The sequence below is a fragment of the Magallana gigas genome, chromosome 7 (assembly GCF_963853765.1).
Source record: "Magallana gigas chromosome 7, xbMagGiga1.1, whole genome shotgun sequence".
In the NCBI taxonomy this organism is placed as follows: Eukaryota; Metazoa; Mollusca; class Bivalvia; order Ostreida; family Ostreidae; genus Magallana; species Magallana gigas.
Genome location: NC_088859.1, coordinates 49,305,722 through 49,323,467, shown reverse-complemented (window position 1 = coordinate 49,323,467; position 17,746 = coordinate 49,305,722). Strand labels below are relative to the sequence as shown.

General features: G+C 36.3%; 1 protein-coding gene across 5 annotated transcripts; it reads right to left on the bottom strand.

Annotated features, from left to right (window-relative positions):
• Window positions 1–731: 731 nt before the first annotated feature.
• Window positions 732–17,188, bottom strand: LOC105340402 (probable E3 ubiquitin-protein ligase HERC4). 5 transcript variants are annotated; one of them, XM_034455347.2, is made up of 28 exons: window positions 16,996–17,188; window positions 16,288–16,668; window positions 15,750–15,912; window positions 14,971–15,047; window positions 14,646–14,835; window positions 14,479–14,510; window positions 14,278–14,369; window positions 14,043–14,173; window positions 13,543–13,786; window positions 13,144–13,271; window positions 12,698–12,754; window positions 12,457–12,568; window positions 12,186–12,375; window positions 12,058–12,107; window positions 11,851–11,916; window positions 11,282–11,464; window positions 10,900–10,989; window positions 10,639–10,803; window positions 10,494–10,541; window positions 5,594–5,689; window positions 5,082–5,200; window positions 4,823–4,870; window positions 4,433–4,499; window positions 4,252–4,334; window positions 4,039–4,147; window positions 3,869–3,943; window positions 3,186–3,288; window positions 732–2,663 (listed from the first exon to the last, which is right to left on the bottom strand). In XM_034455347.2, exons 2-28 carry the CDS (start codon window positions 16,520–16,522, stop codon window positions 2,455–2,457), a joined length of 3,162 nt encoding a protein of 1,053 aa, XP_034311238.2. In that variant the 5' UTR covers window positions 16,523–16,668; window positions 16,996–17,188; the 3' UTR covers window positions 732–2,454. The 5 variants fall into 5 exon arrangements, with proteins under 5 accessions (XP_034311238.2, XP_011444729.3, XP_034311237.2 ...); XM_011446427.4 differs by having other exon boundaries at window positions 16,288–16,568; XM_034455346.2 differs by having other exon boundaries at window positions 17,000–17,188.
• Between the last annotated feature and the right edge of the window lie 558 nt (window positions 17,189–17,746).

Here is a 17,746-nt window from a genome sequence, read left to right as displayed (position 1 = left end):
AATTCTAGAAGTTTTCCTGGAACATGTACATATATGTTCTTATACTGATTCAGGAGTTTGCTTTCCTCCCAAAGGGCCCCATTATATACATTGTATTGGTCCGAAAGTCAAGGGCCCGAGTTTTCCCATAAAAGAACATAATTAGTAATACAGTTGAACTTCTATATCTCGAACACTGATATCTGATATAATAGAGTGAGAGTCCCAACCACTTATTTTATAGGTATTTTGCCCTTGATATCCCAAATACTCGAATACTTCGAAGTTTTTTAAAGTCCCATCTAGTTTGTTCGAGAGCCAATTGAGCTCATTTTCGTAGGTAAAAAAAAAAATTCGCTAATTTCACGGTGCGTTACTTTCGCGAATAAATGCATTACTTCTGCGAATTAACATGAAACTTTCGCGATTAAACGCGAAATTTTCACAATACAATGCGAAACTCGCGCATTTATTGTCTAAAGTTTCGTGTTTATACACGAAAAAAAAAAAATTTACCTACGAAAATGAGTTCAATGGACTTTCGTAAGTTTGAGATAACGAAGTTCGAGTATATATATAATTGGTTTTTTTTTTAGATTTCAATGAATTTACATACCAACATCACAACTTTCATTTATATAATAATTCAACAAGTCAACTTGTAGCATTGGTAATTGTTCTTTAAACGAGGATTTTTAAAGAAGCTTGAATTTCCCACTTTAAATAAAGGTAAATAATTTCACAAGTTCATAATTCTTTGAAAATTTATTATGCACAAGATAAAATTCAAATCAACAATAAAATACATCTCTTTTTATTGTTTATTTCTGTTATGCATTGTGTATTTTATGCATATGATTTAGCATGATCATCTCACTTTCTCTCCATCATTACTTGTACATTAGTCTATTTGGCATAATAGCATAAAATACAAAACACACACTAGTAACTGTTGTGTTCTTAACAATGGCTATACCCAATGATGCTTTGTGCCAAGTTTAGTTGAAATTAAACAAGCAGTTCTAGAGTAGAAGTCAAAAATGTGAAAAGTTTACAGACAGAAAACAGACGGACAAATAGGTGGCTGCCCGACAAAAAATGATCAGAGAAGCTTACTTGAACTTTCAGCTCAATTGAGCTAAAAGGAGGCAGGTTCAAGCATAATATTAGATTCTTTTTACAATTGGAAGTTACAGAAGAATCATTGGTTGAAAGTAAATCTTAACTTTAGTTTTGGTGCCTATGAAAACAAACTCAAGTCTTCATCTTTATTTTCATACGCTGGTATCAGTAACCACAATACATGTATTTAATTCATTCATAAAATGTTGTTTGATTGATATGTTTTCTCAAACTGTTACTTTGCTACAGTGCCATGGGTAGAGAAAATCACTACGGAAATGGGGGGGTTAAGGCAAGCAACAAAATAATAAACATCAAAATCATGTATTGCAATTTTCACTTTCCTTATACAATACTATATACCTCAATAACTGCTTTCTGTAAGTTCTGATACACATAAGAGGGTACAGTACAACCTTAAATATTAAATGACCTTTACAGCATAGCATCACAGTCAAATTATTAGCAGCTTTCAAAAATCCATTCTGCATTAAAGTATTGTGATGCTTCTTAATACCATTTACACTTAAATTAAAAAAATAAATCACTCAGAAATTAGCTCTTTTTTTGGAAAAAGCAGTGAGGGTTTGTTTAAGTACAAGAAAAAAATTGAGGTGAAGCTTGTACAAAACCTCCAAACCACATTTAATGCCTTGTAACTTACAGGGTATGATTTGTACAGTATTTGTACCAGTGTAAACATGTTACTACATATGTAAGCTTACATAGCAGAATATGTGCAGCTACAGTATTTGTTTCCATGTAAACATTTGTAACCTTGTCAATACATACTGTAAAACTGTGAAAAAGTGTTTATATTTGTATCGAGGAGAACTGGAGTTCATATTTTCTTACATTTTTACAACCATAGGTATTTTAATTTTGAGAACATGAGAGAAATCAGAGTCTTGAGGTACCAGTACAAACAAAAGTTTTAGAATTATCATTCAATGACACATGATATTGGTTGAGGAGGCAAACAGTGTAAAATCTTTAAAAATTAATCACAGAAAACAAAACAACCTGTATTAGAGATCAAGTTTGCTAGAAATCTGTTTATATCTCTTAACCTAACAATCCTGAAAACTAACGGTAAGCACGTATATCAGGGGGCATCTCTCCTCTTCATCAGCAGATTTATCTGAACTGCAGTATCAATTCAGATGGGCAGTTTTTATGAAATAACAATTTGTCATCCAACAAACAGGACCTGATTATTCATTCAAAAATAGTCATTAAAAACAATTCAAATGTTTTAAATAGTGTCCTTTAAAAACATTCAAGGGAATAAACTGTTTCTTGCACGACCCCAAAAAATTCTGTTCTTCATCAACAAGTTTTGAGATCCCATGATTACACAATCCCGAATCCCTCGGTCTGTTCTATGGCCATACAGAGCTTCTCTTTCATGGTCCGATAGTCCTGGTACTTGGGGAGGTCTAACAGATTAAAACATGTGTGGGCGACGGGGAGGTAGCTGTTCCCACCATGGGTGGGCTGGATGATCATCTTCACCGCCTTCATTCCCAGGATTGGAATCCGGTCACTCCCAGTCAAAAATACTGCAAACATATTTTTTTTAAATCAAACTATAGAATTCTTACTCATGGAATAGACTGGGCTACTGTTAACAGGATTTATTTATAACCCATCTTTTTGCCCCATCATGCATGCTATAGATTTCAACCCTTTATATTTACATTTCCAAATATATTCCATTGTAAGAATCTACTGAGGAGCACAAATGTTCATACAGTATTTGTGAACAGACTCAGTGCCTTATAATGTATAAAGTTCACACAAGATCGATCTCGAAAGTAAATGCAGGCTGTGCATTTATCAGGGATAAAGAACAATGTTAAACAGTTAAAAGGAATAGGAATTTAAATGGTTCAGAATTTTGAGAAGTCCTTTTGACTCATGTTTGAGGATATCACTGAAATTGTAGCTCAGATGTAGAGCATCTGACCGGTAGAGCGTCTGACTGGAGATGCAGGCAGTGTCCAGGGATTAATTCACATCTCAAAACAAAGTTATCACTGACATTTATTTTTTTTTTATTCTTTCTTTCCTACAACACTTACATAAGAACTTCTTTTTGAGCTGAATGGTCAGCTCGTGGAACACCTCCCAGAAGAGTCGGATAGTGGGATGTTGTCGGTAGTACTCTCCCTTGTATTCCGTGTTCTGTCCAAAGAAATCAAACAGGGTAAAATGTGAATATTTGAAAAAAAATACTGATTTAAAATACTTTAAAATCGAAATCGATGAAAAGCCAATATCAACATTTCATTTTCATCTCATATACCCTGTATATGTACATGTACTGTGGAATCATTAGATTTCGTGGTGGCTCAATTTTCGTGGATTTCGTGGGTACCTCTCATCTACGAATTAACATCCTCCACGAATAATATATTAGGGTTATAAAGTCATAGTTCGTTTTGTATGTATAAGAAAATACACGAAATTACGTCCCCATGAACCTATATATTTTCAGCAATCCACGAAAATTGGCCCCCACGAAAATTAATGATTCCACAGTATAAATCAAACCATAGTTTCTTGAGCATTTTTTCTTCATATTATGACCTGCATAGTGGTAAAAATACATGTACACAAGATCAGGTTTTGATTATTGAAGAAATATCTTCATAGCTCTCTCTCTGACTTGGTAATAGGTTCTATTAAGTAAATTTAAAAGTGAGTAATACGGAGAAAAAAGGGGCAAGGCAACAAAGCCCCTGAACTTTAAAAAAAATCTCACCTTTTCAAATTCATGGAAATCATAGTTTTCATTTCCTATTACCATGGCCTGTAGTTCTTGTGGATGAAAAAGTTCCTACAGAAAATTAACAAATATTAAAAAAATTTCCTATAAGCTTAACTACATGTGAAAAACATACAAATACTTTACACAAGCTGCCAAGCACTCACCAGAACTTTTCCCCCACAAACTTTGTGGAAGCCGTCGCTGAAAGCACTGAAATGGTCCTCCACTGATTTGTTGAATAAATAGTCTACATAGGCATCTATGTACTCCTGTCTGCAAAATATTAGACAGAGAAAATGATGTAGAAATAGGCAATGACGTAGCCCTGTGAGTGGATATTCCAAGTAATTTGACAAGTGTGTGTTCCTGGTACGTACCTGTTATCTTTGGTTACCGGCCTATCCGATCCACCCTCTACAAGAGGTTTATGTTGAACTTCTCCAAAACTCTCTACTGTAATCTATATACACAAAGGAGAAAATCCTGGTTCAGCAATGCATAAAGTATACGGTAGTTGTAATTGTTTTATCTCGTGTACCCAGACTTGTTTGAACTTACCTCAAAAGTTAAGCAGAACACATCTTCTACATCATCTCCTTCATAATCTAAGAGGTCATGCATACCTCTATAAAAGAACAAATACCAGAGAACAGTGTCATGTACACAAATATACAAGTGAGTAAAATACAGAGATACATGTATATGATATATTTTAAGTTTCTTAATTCTGGTTATTGCGATTGGTAACCACATGCAAGTGTATGACCTACCCACCAATTATCACCTACAATCTCTGCTGTTTCACCACTTTATGATACATTATTCATGTCTAAACATAGCAGGAGAGCTTGTGAACATCTAAAGATGAATTGACAAAAACCTGTGATGAAATGTGTACATGTACTTTGGACTATTAATTCTAAAATGTATATCCACAGTAAAACTCACCTGCCAACTGAAGGCATCAACTCCATCAAGTCTTCTAATGTTGTTTTTCTGTGAATAAACACGAGTTCCATATCATAAAACACCCACACAACAATAGGATGCATCAATAAATGCAGCTCTGTATGTGCACTATTACTAATCTTGCAAAGATTCAGCTCAGCTAGGAAACTAGTATTTCGACTTGCAAAAGCATAAGTTATAACACCCTAGCTTAGCCAAATCTTGCCACATTTAGTGAGTCACTATTTCACAAACCTACCTATTGAGCAGTTTTTTGTACAGCGCCAGGGGAAAGCTGAGACCAATAATGGTGGAGTTATATATTGCCAGTCCACAAACAGCACCAATCAGATGAAACATTTGTTTGTCCTCAAAAGACTGAAAAATGATCAATATAAAACCATAAGTTCAGCAAGTGTAAAAACACAGTTCAAAAGAGTATCATAAGTTAAAAGTTATATTATATCAACATAGATAATAAAAACATTGCATATTTCTGTTTGACAAGGGTATATTACATGCAAATCTACGCCAAGACAAAACTCAATACTAGTATTATCTGGGTATTCAATTTAGAACACTATTTTGCTTTAGAGAAAAAAAAATCTATATGGTACATGTATCAGGGTATTAGACTTTCACTGTTTATCAGTTTATATATCATTTGCAGTGTATCATTAGTATAAAACTATTTAGCAAGAAGCTAAGCAAAGTGCCATTGAACATTCTGGCCTTACAACTAGAGGTCAGGCTTATTCAGTAAAGTCTTACGTTAGGGTTGAACCATTGCAGTCTTGATTCCTCAAAGAATTTAAACATTCCATATTTGGGATCAAGTATTTCTTTCATCAATAGCAGAAAGAACTCCTAAATAAAAGACAAAGAAAACAGATGTATAAATTGGCCATTATGTCCAGCTGTAGTATTATGTTGATGTAGACTGTGAACCAACTATTATTCACAACAACTTTATTTTGTGATTTACCTGGGATACTGTGGAATCATTAGATTTCGTGGTGGCTCAATTTTCGTGGAATTCGTGACTACCTCTCATCCACGAATATACACCCGCACGAACTAATAAACTAGGGCTATAAAGTCATAATCTTTTTGTATGTATACGAAAATACACGAAATTACGTCCCCTCGAACCTGTAAAATTTAAGCAATCCACGAAAATTGGCCCCCACGAAATTTAATGAATCCACAGTAAACTGGTTCATGCAGACCAATTTTTGCGACCAAACCTTATCCATACCTGTTTTTTATCTCAACTATATGGCAAATACTGGTCCGCGGCGAGAAATATTCCCAACAATGAGGCTTTCACAAACCTCACGAAAATTTCTTGTATGCAAATGAAAGTTGGTTTACAGTAGATTTTTTCTTTAAAGATACCAGTACCGGTGTCATATAATATTTTGAACCCCGCGATATATTGAACCCGGGTTCAAAATATCGCTGCGATATATTGAACCCCCCCATAAAATATTGAACCCAGGTTCAATATTTTATGGCCGCGATATTTTGAACCCCCCTCTTTTTTTCATTGGTATTGGAGAGGGGGTTCAAAATATTATGGCTGCGATATATTGAACCCCCTACCTTTTTCCAATTCCCATTGGATAGGGGGTTCAAAATATTATGGCCGCGATATTTTGAACCCCCCTTTTTTTTTTCATTGCTATTGGAGAGGGGCTTCAAAATATTATGGCTGCGATATATTGAACCCCCCTCTATTTTTCCAATTCCCATTGGAGAGGGGGTTCAAAATATTATGGCCGCGATATTTTGAACCCCCCTCTATTTTTCATTGCTATTGGAGAGGGGGTTCAAAATATTATGGCTGCGATATATTGAACCCCCTACCTTTTTCCAATTACCATTGGATAGGGGGTTCAAAATATTATGGCCGCGATATTTTGAACCCCCCTCTATTTTTCATTGCTATTGGAGAGGGGGTTCAAAATATTATGGCCACAATATTTTGAACCCCCTCTATTTTTCCAATTCCCATTGGAGAGGGGGTTCAAAATATTATGGCCGCGATATTTTGAACCCCCCTCTATTTTTCATTGCTATTGGAGAGGGGGTTCAAAATATTATGGCCGCGATATTTTGAACCCCCCTCTATTTTTCATTGCTATTGGAGAGGGGGTTCAAAATATTATGGCCACAATATTTTGAACCCCCTCTATTTTTCCAATTCCCATTGGAGAGGGGGTTCAAAATATTATGGCCGCGATATTTTGAACCCCCCTCTATTTTTCATTGCTATTGGAGAGGGGGTTCAAAACATTATGGCTGCGATATATTGAACCCCCTTCCTATTTTCAATTCCCATTGGAGAGGGGTTCAAAATATTATGGCCGCGATATTTTGAACCCCCCTCTATTTTTCATTGATTTTGGAGAGGGGGTACAAAATGTAATGGCTGCGATATACATGTATTGAACCCCCTACCTATTTCCAATTCCCATATATATCGCAGCCGTAATATTTTGAACCCCCTCTCCAAAGGGAATATTTGAACCCCTTCTCCAATAGCAATGAAAAATTAAGGGGGGTTCAAATTATCGCGGCCATAATATTTTGAACCCCCTCTCCAATAGCAATAAAAAATGGAGGGGGGTTCAAAATATCGCAGCCATAATTTATATTTTCAACCCCCTCTCAAAAGGGAATTGGAAATAGGTAGGGGGTTCAATATATCGCAGCCATAATATTTTGAACCCCCTCTCCAAATGGAATTGGAAATAGGTAGGGGGTTCAATATATCGCAGCCATAATATTTTGAACCCCCTCTCCAAAGGAAATTGGAAACAGTAGGGGGTTCAATATATCGCAGCCATAATATTTTGAACCCCCTCTCCAATAGGAATTGGAAACAGTAGGGGGTTCAATATATCGCAGCCATAATATTTTGAACCCCCTCTCCAAAGGAAATTGGAAACAGTAGGGGGTTCAATATATCGCAGCCATAATATTTTGAACCCCCTCTCAAAAGGAAATTGGAAACAGTAGGGGGTTCAATATATCGCAGCCATAATATTTTGAACCCCCTCTCCAAAGGAAATTGGAAACAGTAGGGGGTTCAATATATCGCAGCCATAATATTTTGAACCCCCTCTCCAATAGGAATTGGAAACAGTAGGGGGTTCAATATATCGCAGCCATAATATTTTGAACCCCCTCTCCAAACGAAATTGGAAACAGTAGGGGGTTCAATATATCGCAGCCATAATATTTTGAACCCCCTCTCCCAAGGAAATTGGAAACAGTAGGGGGTTCAATATATCGCAGCCATAATATTTTGAACCCCCTCTCCAATAGCAATAAAAAATGGAGGGGGGTTCAATATATCGCAGCCATAATATTTTGAACCCCCTCTCCAATGGAAATTGGAAATAGGTAGGGGGTTCAATATATCGCAGGCATAATATTTTGAACCACCTCTCCAAAGGGAATTGGAAACAATAATATTTTGAACCCCCTCTCCAATAACAAAAAAAATGGAGGGGGGTTCAAAATATCGCAGCCATAATATTTTGAACCCCCTCTCCAAAGGAAATTGGAAACAGTAGGGGGTTCAATATATCGCAGCCATAATATTTTGAACCCCCTCTCCAATAGGAATTGGAAACAGTAGGGGGTTCAATATATCGCAGCCATAATATTTTGAACCCCCTCTCCAAAGGAGATTGGAAACAGTAGGGGGTTCAATATATCGCAGCCATAATATTTTGAACCCCCTCTCCAAAGGAAACTGGAAACAGTAGGGGGTTCAATATATCGCAGCCATAATATTTTGAACCCCCTCTCCAAAGGAAATTGGAAACAAAAGGGGGTTCAATATATCGCAGCCATAATATTTTGAACCCCCTCTCCAATAGCAATAAAAAATGGAGAGGGGTTCAAAATATCGCAGCCATAATATTTTGAACCCCCTCTCCAATGGAAATTGGAAATAGGTAGGGGGTTCAATATATCGCAGCCATAATATTTTGAACCCCCTCTCCAAAGGAAATTGGAAACAGTAGGGGGTTCAATATATCGCAGCCATAATATTTTGAACCCCCTCTCCAAAGGAAATTGAACCCCCTCTCCAAAGGAAATTGGAAACAGTAGGGGGTTCAATATATCGCAGCCATAATATTTTGAACCCCCTCTCCAATAGGAATTGGAAACAGTAGGGGGTTCAATATATCGCAGCCATAATATTTTGAACCCCCTCTCCAAAGGAAATTGGAAACAGTAGGGGGTTCAATATATCGCAGCCATAATATTTTGAACCCCCTCTCCAAAGGAAATTGAACCCCCTCTCCAAAGGAAATTGGAAACAGTAGGGGGTTCAATATATCGCAGCCATAATATTTTGAACCCCCTCTCCAATAGGAATTGGAAACAGTAGGGGGTTCAATATATCGCAGCCATAATATTTTGAACCCCCTCTCCAAAGGAAATTGGAAACAGTAGGGGGTTCAAAATATCGCAGCCATAATATTTTGAACCCCCTCTCCGATGGAAATAGGTAGGGGGTTCAATATATCGCGGCCATATTTTGAACCCCCCCTCCAATAGGAATTGGAAATAGGTAGGGGGTTCAATATATCGCAGCCATAATATTTTGAACCCCCTCTCCAAAGGAAATTGGAAACAGTAGGGGGTTCAATATATCGCAGCCATAATATTTTGAACCCCCTCTCCAATAGGAATTGGAAATAGGTAGGGGGTTCAATATATCGCAGCCATAATATTTTGAACCCCCTCTCCAAAGGAAATTGGAAACAGTAGGGGGTTCAAATTATCGCAGCCATAATATTTTGAACCCCCTCTCCAATAGCAATAAAAAATGGAGGGGGGTTCAAAATATCGCAGCCATAATATTTTGAACCCCCTCTCCGATGGAAATTGGAAATAGGTAGGGGGTTCAATATATCGCCGCCATAATATTTTGAACCCCCTCTCCAATAGGAATTGGAAATAGGTAGGGGGTTCAATATATTGCAGCCATATTTTGAACCCCCTCTTCAAAGGGAATATTTGAACCCCTTCTCCAATAGCAATGAAAAATTGAGGGGGGTTCAAATTATCACGGCCATAATATTTTGAACCCCCTCTCCAAAAGAAATTGGAAACAGTAGGGGGTTCAATATATCGCAGCCATAATATTTTGAACCCCCTCTCCAATAGCAATAAAAATGGAGGGGGGTTCAAAATATCGCAGCCATAATATTTTGAACCCCCTCCCCAAAGGGAATTGGAAATAGGTTGGGGGTTCAATATATCGCAGCCATAATATTTTGAACCCCCTCTCCAAAGGAAATTGGAAACAGTAGGGGGTTCAATATATCACAGCCATAATATTTTGAACCCCCTCTCCAAGAGCAATGAAATTTCGAGAGGGTTTCAAAATATCGCGACCATAATATTTTGAACCCGGGGTTCAATATTTTATGGGGGGGTTCAATATATCGCAGCGATATTTTGAACCCGGGTTCATAATATCGCATAATATATTGAACCCGGGTTCAATATTTCGCGGTATCAAAATATTATATGACACCGGTAATCTTGAAATTGCAATAATTTTACTTTGAAGAAAATTCATTAAATACCAGCATGAAAAACCTTCAATCAAAACATACAACCCCTTCAAGCAATAACCCACCTTTCTGACTCCACCTTCATCGATGGCCTCCTCATTAACAAATATCACCTGTAAGTAAGGAAAACAAATGTTATAGCCAATTATATGCATATAAATGCAAGTTTTGGATTGCTGCTTTTTTCTATATCACAGTAAATATTTTGACCTTGAGTGGTTTCTTGAGATCAGCTGGTCCTTGACGAGACAGTTGTTGAAGCGTATCCGTTACAATGTTATGTCGCGTCACGTGTAATATCAACATGGGGTTTATTGGATCAATAGGAAGAAACAGATTCTGGAAATTTCGTCTCTGAACTTCTTCGTATGCAGACTACAAGAGACACATGGGTTAATCCAATGCAATAAATCAATATCTGTATGATTAAAAAGAAAAAGATGTTTTATCAATTAATCATATTTAGGTTACCTGCATTTGCATGCAGGCATCTGTCTGTAGAAGAACACTTTTAGCAGACGCATCAAATATAAATGGATAATCACAGAAATGCAGCTGGGGCTATAAATAAAACCAATTACAATGTCAAACGCAGCATAGAATGCTACAATAAAGAACTTATTGCTACAAAGTATTTAAAACCAATTACAATGTCAAACACAGCATAGAATGCTACATGTACAAGAAAGAACTCATTGCTTTAAAGTATTTTCAATTCAGTTCACATAAAAACAAAAGATTAAGATAATTCATGTAAAAATTTGAATATTTATCCAATAAGCTCTATGATTTTTTATAAATTGTTCAGGGATTATGATGAACTGCCGCTATCTCAATCATCGTTTAGACTTACCGATGGTAGAGTTTTCCCCCTGTGAACCCAGTTGACGTAATCTTTTCTAATGTCAACAATATCTGTAACCTCTGGTATGTAGAAGTTGTCATAAGGAATTATTTGACCATTATAGTCATTGACATTGTTTAATTTTTTCAGAACCTCTAATGAAGCCTTCAAACTTTCAAAACGAATCATCACCTGCAATTTCACAATTATTAATAGTTAATACCTACATGCTTTTTGAAAATATACTACTTGATTACTGCACAGAGGTTAACAGCCATCTTTTACATACATTGTACATAATATTTACTACATGTATTACATGTACTTATACATAGATAAAAGAGATAGGGAATGAAAATCCTCTGTAGAAATAGATCCACCACACATAACAGTTTATTGAAATAATTCATTGCGTACATTTCCACAAACAAGAAGTCAATGGTACTACATGTAGTATTGATTTGTAAAATGTTTATCAAACTCTTGCAAAAGTAATTATCATATTACAAATGGTGCAAGAGTACTTTTATTATAATAAATTTACGATGAATGCATGTAAACTTCTTTGAAACACTTACTTCCATATTGCTAGTGGCAGGGAGATTTGGCAGACGAAGAATTAATAATGCTGTCTGTTTGAAGATCTGAAGGAATAATTATTCACAGTATGTACAGTACTTCAAAAGACATCTGACTGAATTTGAATTTGGAAAAACAAATAATCTGATGAGAGAGTGGGTGTCAAAACACAAGAGTTATCAAATTAATATTAGAGGGATACTAACCCCTAAAATCCTTTTAAAAAACCTTGGCTTTAGAGATCCCCACCATATATCTGTTTAAAAAAATGAATTTATGTAAATATTTATTTATTTAAAACAGTCCAATAAATAAAGAAATCTGTGATACTTACCTAGCACTCTTGATGCTGCCTTTTCTAATCCTACTATAGACTTCCCAAATGGACCAATCAGAGTTGAGAAGAATTTGGGTTCGTATAACAAATGGAATTCTGGCAGAATGAGGTAGACTCTGAGAGCCTCCACATCGGGGGGTGAGGGAGGGAGAGACCTCAACAGGCGGTTCTCAATGCTCTCTGTTATCTACAAGCACCACATCCAGTCAGTCAGTCACCACACTTATACCAATAACAAAGAGTTCACTCAGCTGAGCTTGTACATTACCTGCTGAATGATGTTCACATTTTTAGCGTCAGCGATTCGGTTCATCAGCTTCCTGACATTGTCCATGTCTACGCCATTATTCTTACTGCTACAGCCGAAATGTTCATCATTTCTAAATACAATACCAAAATCTAATATACATGTACATTTAGATGTATGGGACTGTAGCATTTGAGTTAACATTACACAAATACAATGCTCATATACACAAGCACTAGAACATCAATAAACATGTACTTACTTCAGTAAAAATGATGCATTCAAACATGCAGAACTTGAAAATATTTTCAAAACATCACTGAAAAAGAAGTGGAATAAGGACATTAATCAAAGACCTAAATGATCCTTGAACATGCAGTATATGTACATGTTCCAGTAAACATACCCTTAAAGGGACGTGTGACAGTTGTGTGACAGTTGCATGCATTGTTTTATTCAGGAGAAACCACACCGTATTCAGGTCACGACTTTGTTACAGTTAATATCTAAGACTTGTAATATGAAAATTACATGTAGGTAATATTACCTACCAACTCATTTATTTCAGATACTTCACAATTTCTTGCTTAAATGTCTGAAGAATTCCAAATCAATTTGATAGGGTTATAGGAGCCCTAAATCATGTTACTCTTGACCTAACAATATATCTATGTTCTCCTATCTTGTGTCTTAATAAAGTGTCCTTACTCGACGAGTTCTGATGGTGTGATGACATCCGGCTGTAGAGATTTGATCTTTTCACATTTCTCAGCGGTCAGGGTTGTTATCTGGGTGCTGGGGTCAACCTCCCTGAAATCATCTGGCTCTCCACCCATCTATGATGAATAAATCATAAAACAAATATAGAAAGCATATTGCTGTTCGTTCATAAAAATACCAAGATAAGTCTGAATCACAACCCTTTGAATTAAACGTCAGTTTATATTTCCTATTTGGAATATAAGAACTAGATACTGGTATCTCAAATTTAGACTAAAAGATAAATAGGTAAGTATTTTTTCGTGGTAAAACACTTTGATCAATAAAATAAGTAGAGAGATTATTCTACATAAATCACCTCCCGGTTCCATGAAATGAAGGACTCACCTCCGCATTCCTGGCCAGTAGTAGGCAATGATCTCCCCCGCTGTACAGATGCTTGACCAGGTATAACGAGCCGTCATGGTCCATGACTTGAGACAATCGCCGCCCTGTGCTGGGAAAATTTGGACTCAGGATTGGAAACGGAGAGTTACGAGCTGAGGTATCCCCTAATCCAAGCTGTCCGGATCCTCCTGATCCAAATGCATACATCTTACCACTGGACGGAGAAAATGCTACCGTGTGTCGCCTGATGATTAGAAAAGAGTAAGGATTTTTTAATTTGTGTCTTTTCTAAAGTACATGCAGATATAAAATCACTTAGAATTCAAAAAGATAGTTTTTGAAACTCAGTAATGAAAAGATATTAAAATCTAGAATTATATCAAAAAGATAAAGACTGAAGCTACATGTATATGTGAGAGTAACTGATAGTATTATAAAGAAAGGATTGGCATATAACAGGATAAAAACTGACTGTCTTATAATAATAGACAATAATTTACCTTCCACATGCGACCTGAGATATGACACTCCCCATCAGCTCCATCACCCGTTTAGGTAAGATCTCGTTCTGAGTAGAGTTGTGTCCCAACTGCCCAAAGCCCCCTGCCCCAAATGAGAAAACACCACCTTCCTGTAAATAACAATACATTGATATCCACATGTTCTAATCTCTTGGTTACATTAAGGGGTTCAATGTCATTAATGACCCCACATATACAGGGGTTACGATCTGACCTTGGTCAAGGCCACAGTGTGGTCCTCCCCACAAGAGATGTACATGACCTTCTGGTTCCTCAGAGACTTGCATAAAGTGGGATGACTTTTATCTTCAAACAAAAAAAAAAACAGATCAAGCTAAATAAACAGCACTGAGTGAACATGAACTGTATATTCTGGTTATACCGAACTTCAAGAATTAAAACTAAAAACACATACCATACTCATCATTTAAACCAAGCTGTCCAAAACTGTAAAACAATAAAAAAAAATTATTCCAAAATTAATACATGTAATCAAGTTCAAAAGCTGAAATTATAAACAAATGAAAATTACACAGTAAAACAGAAATTAAATATAAGGTGTGAATATGCAATCCGGCCTACCTGTTTTTGCCCCATCCAAACACTGCTCTAGACCAGGTCAGGATAAAGCTATGGTTACCCCCTGAAGCAATCTGTGCTATAGGTATGCCCCGCAGACAGACAATTTGCTGGGGAGTGTCGTGGAATGAGTGACTTGAGCCAAGTCCTAACTGGCCGTATTTATTACAACCCCAAGAAAACAGACGACCATCTGAGGAAGACCCAAAGACATGGGTAGTTTTAATACATAAACATAAGAAAAAAGAATTGACAGATTAAATTTAGAAATTCAATGTTAATATATTGTTAGAATTTATAACATGTATAATATAAGATATCTCTATACCATCGGTGAGTGCCAGGCAATGATTGGATCCGCATGTTATCTGTACCACTGTACACACAGCAAGGCTCTTCATCAGTCTGCAAAACCATTGGTACATACCTATACTTTTTAAACTGAAATTTTCTACATTGGGATAATCTTCACTAAATAAGCAAAGTAAAAGAATTTATCAGGTTAAACACTCGTTTGAAAGCTATCCACATATGTTTTACATATCATTTCTAATACAAACATATTAGGTATTCACACCTTTGAAATAATAACTACGCCTGCTTTTCTCACAATGGAATTTATTAACTATTAAACACTGGAATATTCACACTTAGAGAACTCCATCATTTCTCTGATACAAATTTCTGAATTTTCTTATTCTAGTTCTCTGTATCAAACTTGTGGAATTATTTACATTAAGGTAAACGAGATATTTCCATGTTATTTGACATATTATAAACTAAGACAATTAAGTGGACAAGTCAAATATTGACAGTTTATGTTAAACTTTCTTATCTAAATCTAATTATTTGACCGAACTTTATTTTCATAGTACAGCAAAACTTGGTTATAACGAAGTCACTGGGACCTAAGAAATTACTTCGTTATATCCGTAATTCGTTATAACCGTATAAGAACTTCATTAAATTTACATAGCTGGGGATCCAAGATGACTTCGCTATATCCGTGAATTCGCAATATCCGTGTTCGTACTAAACGAGTTTTACTGTATTTTCAAATGTGTGCATATATATTAAAGTTTCAAGTCTCTTAGATGTTGTTCATACTTTGGTTTCCTTTCCTCTTCCTTAGATAGTTTTCCTCGCCCCAGTTGTCCTTTGTCGTTCCTGCCCCAACTGAACACCTCCCCCGCGGTCGTAATCACCAGACTGAACTCGGACCCTCCTGCCGCCTGTATGACCTGCATACTGCTCAGAGAACTCACCAACTCTACAACATCAATACTGACTGTAGCCACAGAATTACCACTAGTCTTACACATCATTCTCTCAAAATGTGTATATCAATACATCTAACAACAGTCAAATTTCCAAAGAACCAATATAAAAGACATCTAATAAACGACATACGGTACCCAAACCTTATATCAAGCAACAGAAAGACATATCATAAAAATCTAACAGTTCTTACCCACCTTTAAAACATAAACATCTTTACAGAATTATTTCCTTAACTACAGGTATTGACATAAAAAGTGTGTTGGGGCAGGGGTTGAACATGTTCAATATTATTCCTTTTTTGGAGTTGGTGAAGGGGGTTGTTTGTTTGCATGCCCATGTTAAATCAAACATTAAGGTTACTTACCTGCCCGAGACCTTGGTTTACTGTGACCCAGTTCTCCATATTCGTTACTGCCACACGAGTAAAGCTTCCCATCCTTGGTGACAATGAGAGTGTGCTTCTCTCCACAGCTGATCTCCTTAATGTCCAGCTCCTGGAGGCGAGACACTTCCTTAGGGGAGAGAATGCTTGTCTCCTCCGAAAATCCGATAGACAGTTGTCCATCATTACTTCTGCCCCAGCCGAATACCCCTATCATCTCTCAAGTGTAGTGCTGACATATGATGAACATTTCCATACAAGTCCTACGAGGCAGACAAGCAGTAGTACTTTTTAGTAGCTAGCATTTAGCTATGGAAACATCTTGCAGATTAAGCGACAACTTTATATCTATTCTCTATTTTCCTAATTTGAAAAATTGAAGCCATATTATACAATATTAAAAATGTAGATTTAAAATCAAGTTTTACTTTCTATCAATTAGCTATTGTAGTTTTAGTTTCACTTTCGTTGCCTTGACACACAGTGACAAACTTGCTCACTAGATGAGATCTAAAAAAATTGCAAAATACAAGTCCGAAGATATTTATTTCTTTAAATCTATATACCGTATCAATTCAATGTTCAATTAACCATATGACTATCAAATGTAAAAACAAAATTTAAAAAAGAAAGGGAATAAAGGATGAAAACAGAAAATACATTTTGCAAAAAAACGTAAACAAACATTACCTACTTTTCTGACCCTGGTGAATACTGAACATCGAATTTTTTTCTATACAGAGTTAAAAATTATATAACAATCTTTATCAATATTCATGTAACAGCAAAAGGTTATATTCGATATGTTCCATATTTTATCTCTAAAGAAAGAATTCGCCAAACTGTTCGAGTTTCCTCGAATTTCTAAAGCGTTTGCGCTACCTTGATTACGACAGAGGTGGGTCTAATTAAGGCATTGGTTGGGAAAGAAACTACTTTGTTTCAATCAGTATGAAAAAGCGCCGATAATGAATCCCTTTACGATTTCTCTAGAGAGGATAGTCCCCCCCCCCCCCAAAAAAAAAAATAAGAGAGAGAGAGAGAGAGAGGGAGAGAGGGAGAGAGGGGGCGGGGAGGGGGCTACATTATTGCAACTAGAATAAATGCATACTTTATATTTATCGAAAATAAGCCCGAACCCCCCCCCCCCCTTCCCCAGCAAACATGGACATTCCTCGGGAACACCCCCCCCCCCCCCTTGAAAAAAATCTGGACCCGCTCTTGTTCGTTTACATCTAATGAATACTAATCCAGTAATAATTGAGATTGAAAACGTCATATAAATCTGTCTATGATATTTGCATTCCTAAATGGTAAAATCTATATAAATATTCTAAATCAGTAAACTGAACCTTACCTGATTTAATTTAAACATGATTTTTTAATTTCTCAATGGTACAATATACAGCGGAAATACAACCGCCAATATCGGGAAAGAAAA